Raw genomic sequence first — 8,060 nt, forward strand, 5'->3', positions numbered from 1 at the left:
TCTATCAATTTCCAAAATTGCACCCATTTTTGATCGAGTTTTACAAAAAAATGACCAATAGGAGCTCCAAACCATTGATTGCCTAAAACTGTTTTTGTTGTCTGTATTATGTTGACATTAACATTATAGAAGGTCAATGATCAAAATTTCGAGATATTTTATCTTGAATCGATTTTATGTATTTTAAAGATTTTTCCAATCGCGTGCCAGCCAGTGACATAAATCTATAGACGAGTAAATACAACCATAAAATATGTAAAATGATATGAAAAAACAGAGAGAAACTTAACTTTTGCAATTACATTGCAACAGAAAGTTTTAAGAGAAAGAAAGAAAATGAAAAAATTAGTCTGAATTTCCTCTGTTTTAATATTAATTTACCTTTGTCAGAGCATATCTTCCTCAAATAAACAAATCATGGATATCAATATCGATATTTGTTAATAACGTTGTTATTTTATGTTTTTAAAACAACTTCGGACTTCAGATATTATACTTTGTAAAAATATTTTTTGAGATCTCAAACCCTGAGTAAACGTAATCCTTAAGTGTGTGTAGGCTTTGATAGCTGTCACTAACTGCAATCACTAGTATGCATAAACCATTGCCAGCAGTTACTTACAGTTACAGCTACCACTATATTTCTGTCGGTTAGTGATAGTGATCTCGGTGGCCACGTACTAGTAACTGTGTAAGCTCGTGCTAAACGCTGCCACTAAGTTTGTGTAAACTTGTAATGGCCGTCGCTAACGTCTTCGTAAGATAGTGTTAGCAGTTACGAATTCTGAAGTTTATGTAAGCTGCTATAGCTGTCACTAATAGTTGTCTGCATCAGCTATTGTAAGCAGGCATTTAGTCTTTTTAAGGTACCTCCCGAATTTAGTATGAATACAGTACTTATAAAATTCAGTAAAAGCAAAAGCAAAAGTGGCCACCGACAAGTACCATTTAGGCATGTTGCTAGCAGACACTACCGATTTAAGATTAATATTCATTTAAAAGTGCTCATAAATCCTATCAAACGTTCTTCCTGGGTCGATGTCCTCTTTTATCGTAGTTTTTAATCTGTATTAATTTTGTAAAAAAGAATTTGATAAACATCTCAATCTATTGTTGCAAACAACTGGGCCATTATTTCGCTGTAAATACAAGAGTGATCAAACAGTACGGTATCCAAAACTGTTCCTCGCTGCCTAAGTTTGGGTAAACTTGTAATGGCAGTCGCTAACCTCTATGTAAGATGGCGCTAGCAGATACCAAATTTTGAAGTTTATGTAAGCTGCTATAGCTGTCTCTAAGAGCTGTCTACTTAAGTCAGCAAAAGCAAACGTTTTTGAAAGTGACCACGAACAAGCACCATTTAGACATGTTAAAGTAAGTACTAGCAGACACTGTCAATTGAAAATTAACATCCATTTAAAAATGCTCATAAATCCTATCAAGCGTTCTTCCTGGGTCGATGTCCTCTTATATCTTAGTTTTTAATATATTTTAATTTTGTAAAAAAAAGATATTATTAAATGAATTTGATAAACATTCCACTCTATTGTTGCTAACAACTGGGCCATTATTTCGCTGTAAATACAAGATGATCAAGCAGTGAGGTCACAACATACATTTTATTGATCATCAAAATGATATTTCGACTATCATTTTTTTTTATAAATGTATACCTAGGAATAATATTTAAATGAAGTTGTAATATATGATGTTCATTGACTGAAGGATACAATGGTATACTAGTAAATGATAGAATCAATCAACAGGGGTCCCTCTGTCAATTGCAGTTATGGCGAAAAAATGTATCAAAATTTGTAAAAAAGATACTTTCTACTTAATTTTATTAACGTGTCAAACTGTTGATGCTAAGAACTGGTCCACTACTTTGCAATAAATATAAGACTGATTCAGCAGTGAAGTCACACCAAACATTTATTAATATAAAAACAATACATTTACTTAAATTATTTGATTAACGAAGATTTACAAATTCAAACTAAATAGTGTTAGAAGAGACATAAGTCAGAGTTCTCGGATCAAACTTGAGATGTGAAATGCGTTTCTATTCACCGTTTATTCACCAGGAGGCATAAATATTATAGGAGTAACTACTGATTTCAATCATTTATTGGCGTTATTGTTCATGTGCTAATTCTTATTCAATAGAAGTTTTATTTTAACTTATAATTCTTATCATAACTTTAAGTTAAGATATTTTTGATTTTCTTTGTTGAGAATGGGGACAAGAATATAAAATTCCGTTCTCAAACCATCAACGAAATTAAAATACGAGATTGACTATATTTCTTGGTATTCCTCTTTGTGCTATGATTTTGATACTAGATTTTGAAACACGTTTCTTCTGACTTTATCATGTAGATAACATTATCAGAAATTTCTCAGCAAAGTGAATGGTGTGTTCTGTTGACCTCTTTGCACCGGCCTTCTACTGCCATGAACTCCAAGCTCTTCTTCGTCGTTTTGTATTTTGATATTCTTGAAAGTTTCAATAGCCTTTTAAATCAAAACAAATTAGTGTTATATATAATTATAAACTATATAAAAGAGAACAATGTTATATGTAAGTTAATAAATTGTAAGATAATTACATTTACTGAGACGGTGATAGGACACTTCATCACAATCCACGTGACTGTTTCAGAACAAGAGGGCGTGGTTAACGATCCCTCATATGTGTAGAAGCTTTCTTGGTCCGCTGGTAATAAATCCTTTAGGGCTAAATCAGCGAAAAAGAGTTCATCTTCTGAAAATATGCAGAACCGAAATATCATTAATATTACAGGCACGTAACATAGTCTTACTCTCAAAAAAGTGGGGGGGGGGGGGCAACTCCATGATAATTCAATTATTAATATGTAAATTGAAGAAAAATGGTTGCTGCGAGAAAAAGTGGGTGGGTGGCAGCCCACCACCCCCCTTCCGATGCTACGTGCCTTTATTACTGTGAAAAACGAACATAACGCACGCATACAGTCATACAGATAGAGAAATGAGGAAGGGTATCTACCAGAATAGTCCTCTGTCTTTTTGAAAGCTTTTTTTAAAACTCTGCTCAGCTCTGCTTGATTAGTTTTCTGACAATCAGGAAACTGTGAATTCCATACTCCACCGGAAGCCTGCCCAAATACAGTTAAGAGAATTGTGTTGTATAAAAATATGTTTGAACATATTTAATTATGTTGGTATATTACATAAAATTGAATTAGGCAACAGGCAATGCCCGTGAAAGCCTTCTTCATAAATAATAATGTAATCATAATTAGAGAATCCATATGGTGACAAAATTTTGCATTCACTAGAAGTTGACCTTTAATTATCCACAAACAGTTAAAGCACAAACGGTTAAAATGTGGTTGCTTTAAAATTTGTCTTTATAAAATGTGTTGTGGTTATGGATATTCACGTAGATTGTTTAAAGTTCGAGAGGAATTGAAACACATTGTCTGCAAGGTTTGATTTTCATAGAGCTAATAAAAAATAGAAATAGATCTCAATATAAATACAACGATGTGTGTACGATTGAAAAACTTAAATAACTCTATTACCTGCGTCAAAACCCCTATGACAACCAGTCCATCCGATTGCGTACTAGCGGTGTTGACATCCGGGTATTTTGTGTTGTAAAATACCAGGTGAAGCTAAGAAACGTCAATGAAACTAAAGTTGAATTAAACTTAAATAACTTTGTCATACTGAATTAAACGTTCAAAAATGAAGAAAGTGAAAACCATACCTCTAACGGTGTAAATTCATCGTCAAACGAGTGCTCTGATCCCATCATGCTGTTGTATCTTCCGGTGTGGAAGTGAAATCCATCTAGTTTGAAGGAGCTACCAGTTAGACCAAACTGGTTTACATTAGAGAGAATAATGTTTGCATTCTCTATTTTAAAAGTTGTTGCGAATCCTGGAAAAAATATACAATGCTATTTTACCGTTTTTTTGTTAACAAATAAAAAAAAAACTTGTACAGAACATATGACGTCATTCCGATATTCTTTTATGTTTTTGATGATATATAGGGTAGCATTATCGCTGTCTAATGATTTCATAATATCTTAAATTTTTTAACTGATTTATATTTTGATTTATATTTTTGATCCAACACAATAATATTATTTTGGATTACCTTTGCTAAATGTTGAGACCTGGAAAGCTTGCTGAACACCAATATTGAACGTAAATGATCCAATATTGGAAAAGGTGGCGTCAGCTCGCCTGATGTTGACTGGGGACTGTCGGTTACCACCACATTGTGACCAGCATGGAGTTATATCCGACCAGTTCACTGGACCTTTTCATAAAACACAAATATTTGCTACTCAACAGGGTGTGAATTTACTAGTAATTTGTTCTTCTTAAATAAAAACAAAAAGTGTTCGCATTGTCTCAGGTGAAAATGTTCTTGTAACAGATTTATTTTTTAGACGTTACATCAACCCGACCAACAAACTACTTTACGTTGACCTTTATCCCTATGGTACATAAAGACTTCTCTTTTTATCCTTTGTATTTTTGACATTTTTACCCATTAATAAAACTTCATTTTTAAAATGTGATTACAAATTACATCTACTTCTTTCATATTAATGAATTTCGTGCACAAAGTCCTTGTATTAATCAGCATCATCGTTTTTCAGTGAAATATACCGGTATTTAAAATTTGATCTGCATTGTTACTAAAAGAATAATATTAAAAGGGAAACTTTCTTGTTTAGGAAACCGCAAATTTTCAAGAAATGAATATTGAGACTAATAAAATACGGCATAATGTTAAAGATTGAATACCAGCGAATAGAAATGAAAATACGAATATGTAAATTTTGATTTCAAAACAAGAATGTCCAGTCCATTTTAACAAAGAAATACATCACTTGATTTCAAAATAGAGAAAATATTCTAGGTTTTTATTTCTTGAACACAATAAGATTTATGCATGGCATAATGCAAATCTAGTTAAATGTATTCAATTCAAATTAAACGATTCAAATAAAATAGCTTAATCTCTCATATTTCCTACGTACCAAGACAACTTTCACGATCGTAGTTGTATTTCACCTTACTGCAATCAGGCTCATTGCATACACTGGAGGAAGCTTCAGCGCAATGGCTTCTTAAAATCACGAGAAGGAAAAAACAAACCTCAAATTCCTTGTTCATCTTCGATCCTCTCAATATCATTTTCGATCCAAACTGTGTCAAGTAAGGCCTTTTTATATGTTTTAAAAATGATCACGTGTTTAACTAATACCTTAAAGTTTTAGGTCAATCGATAAAAATCTCACTAAATTCCAGAGTACATTTCATAATTTAAAAAAAAAATTGTTTAATAAACAATTTTTTTTTTAAATTATGAAATGTACTCTGGAATTTAGTGAGATTTTTATCGATTGACCTAAAACTTTACATAACTTTTAATTATAGACTTTTTTTCTTTATAGGTTGTTTTATTCATCTTTAGTGGGTTTTTTTCTTATTCAGTCTAAATCCACGTGATATATTACATTATATATTATCTTACTGCAGAAACTACGCATTTCGTCGCTGAAAAATCAATATCCCTCATAAAATGCTTTTCAAAATGATGTTTTGCTAACTATGTTTAAGAAAACTAACTTTTTTTCAAATATATTTTTACCTGTGTAAGTGTTTTGAATAGTTGTGCATTAATGGCACAACTTGGCATTTTTTAATACATAATGTATATGCATCTTATTTTCTGGATATTGAGTTAAAACAAAAATTTTAATATTTAAAAAGATTTTTTTTTAAATTCTGTCAAGAAGAGAATAAACTACCCAAAGAGTCTTAATCGGGGTGTCCTGCTCTTAAGCACCAAAGGAATCATGTTGATTTTTAATGAGACAAAGTAAGTTTAGTGATGCAATTTTTTAAATTAATTTTTATCATTATGGTTTTTTTTTGTTTTAGGCGTTTTTTGCAATTGGCGAGATAAAGAATCATACCAGAAATGAGACCACAATATTCAAAACAATTATTCTTCAGGGATATGGGACACTTGTCAATGTTGTGTCGTACTTCCGATTGAAATGAAAAATTAAATCTAAGTATAATTTTATGAACTTTTTTCCTTCCCGGAATAATTACTTTATGATGTAGAGCAATGGGTTAGAGTGTAAACTAGGGATCTATATGTCATGAGCTCGAATCCCGCTGCTGCTTTTATCATTTTTACCTTTCCCAAAAATTTTTAAAAATATCTTTGGCAAATATTGTAAAATTTTAAAATTATAAAACGGTGAAGGTATTTTTCTTATAGTGTACTTTTATTCACATTATTATCGACAGGTGCATGTCTAATACTACCTTAAGCTACAAATTTTCAAAAAGATAACAGTTATGTTAGCTTTTTTTACTTTTGGGCGGGGGAATTAATATCACGTCTTTCATTTACATCATTTCATATTAACACAATTGTTAGTGAAATAAGTTTCTTAAAACTGCATATTGTAATATTACGATATCATTTCATGTTGAAACTCCTTACTAAACTACTAGAAATAGTCAAGACAATTCAACAATTAATTTTCATTGAAAAGTGGGGATGACGGAAATGAAAATATGAAAGTGAAAACCAATGTTGATGGTACAAAGTTGATTTTTAAAAAGATTACATTTTTATTAATCATCATACGGATGTTCCATACGTCACGCGTTGGGCCATATGCCCGTCACAGCGTTGATTCACTACATGTATCTTTTTATTTTATTTTACTTACGTAAATTTTAAATCTACGACATTAAAGAGATATGTAAAAGTACAGGGATATACACTTGTAATTATCTTCATTGTGAGAACATGTTAATCTTGTGATATCTAGTAACTTTTAGTTTAATTTTTACATGTAGATATGTGCATTTGTCATGAATATAAATTAAACCTTTTTTAATATGCTGGCAAAACAATAAGACAAATTTCGTGTGTTAAATTATCTAAAATATATTCCTTAAATTACTAAAATAAAAATTATATATATACTTGTAAAATATCCAAGAGAAAATCCCTGATATTTAATAATGATTAATTTCATTATTTTAAACTTCTTTGATAAGCGTCTTTGTAAGCTAGTGTCCTTTCCGATATATTTCATTTTATCAAATAAAAAATATACAACATGTCATGTACAAATTTCGATTTCCAATAATCTAAATTTTTGTAAAGGACACTAGTTGTGAAGAGTCTCTTACTGCTTCCACTACGACTTTGTAAGTTAGTGAAAGAAGTTACTTACAGCTTAAGTGTCTGTAGGTTTTGATAGCCGTCACTAACAGGGATCACTGCCAGCAGTTACTTACAGTTACTAGTAAAGCTGCCACTAAGTTTCTGTCGGCTAGTGATAATAGTTATTATCGGTGGCCACGTACTCTGTGTAACCTTGCGCCACTAAGTTTTGGTACTAGTAAAATTTTGATAACTGCCGCTAACGTCTTTGTAAGCTAGTTCTGGCAGTCACTAAATTCTAAAACTAATTTAATTTAAGCTGCTATAGCAGTCATTTAATATCTGCTTGTGCTACGCGTAGCAGGCAGTTAGTCATGGTAAGCTAATAGCAGCACTTGGTATGTGTAAAGTACTTAAAGAAGTCAGTAAAACAAAAGTTTTCATAGATTGACCGACCACCAACAAGTACAATCAAGGCATGTTAAAATGAGTGATTTAGACAATGATTATGGAAAATTGGAGGTTAACATTCATTCTAAAGTATTCATAAATCCTATCAGGCGTATTTTTTATCCTGGGTCATTGTCCTTTGATTTGTCACCGTATACCAAGATTTAAAAAATTATTATTGATTTGTTTTTTTTCTATCCAAATTTGGAGGTGAAATAGCTACTGCTCATACATGTACCTTTAGACAAATCACAGAAGTCACCCTACCTCATGATCTGCGGTTCAAAAACGCAATACCATAACCACTGAGCTACCATGATATATTTAACCAAATCTATGGATACATAATATTCGACAACAACAAACAAAATATTCGAACTACCACCGTCTGACTTTTTGTCATAAAA

General features: G+C 31.5%; 1 protein-coding gene across 1 annotated transcript; it reads right to left on the reverse strand.

Moving 5' to 3' along the window:
* Window positions 1–1,701: 1,701 nt before the first annotated feature.
* On the reverse strand, window positions 1,702–5,188 carry LOC136270591 (carbonic anhydrase 2-like). Its single transcript, XM_066068659.1, has 7 exons — window positions 5,045–5,188; window positions 4,150–4,314; window positions 3,755–3,927; window positions 3,567–3,659; window positions 3,029–3,137; window positions 2,610–2,764; window positions 1,702–2,514 (listed from the first exon to the last, which is right to left on the reverse strand). Exons 1-7 carry the CDS (start codon window positions 5,178–5,180, stop codon window positions 2,389–2,391), a joined length of 957 nt encoding a protein of 318 aa, XP_065924731.1. The 5' UTR covers window positions 5,181–5,188; the 3' UTR covers window positions 1,702–2,388.
* Window positions 5,189–8,060: the final 2,872 nt, after the last annotated feature.

The sequence above is a fragment of the Magallana gigas genome, chromosome 8 (assembly GCF_963853765.1).
Source record: "Magallana gigas chromosome 8, xbMagGiga1.1, whole genome shotgun sequence".
Classification (NCBI taxonomy): Eukaryota; Metazoa; Mollusca; class Bivalvia; order Ostreida; family Ostreidae; genus Magallana; species Magallana gigas.

What these genes read in the sequence shown, in the direction of transcription:
- LOC136270591 (XM_066068659.1), bottom strand. Translation starts at nt 5,180, where the DNA reads ATGAACAAGGAATTTGAGGTTTGTTTTTTCCTTCTCGTGATTTTAAGA. An exon ending in GGTCTCAACATTTAGCAAAG is followed by an intron (nt 3,928 to 4,149) that starts GTAATCCAAAAT and finishes TATTTTTTCCAG; the next exon opens with GATTCGCAACAACTTTTAAA. An exon ending in ATGAATTTACACCGTTAGAG is followed by an intron (nt 3,660 to 3,754) that starts GTATGGTTTTCA and finishes GACGTTTCTTAG; the next exon opens with CTTCACCTGGTATTTTACAA.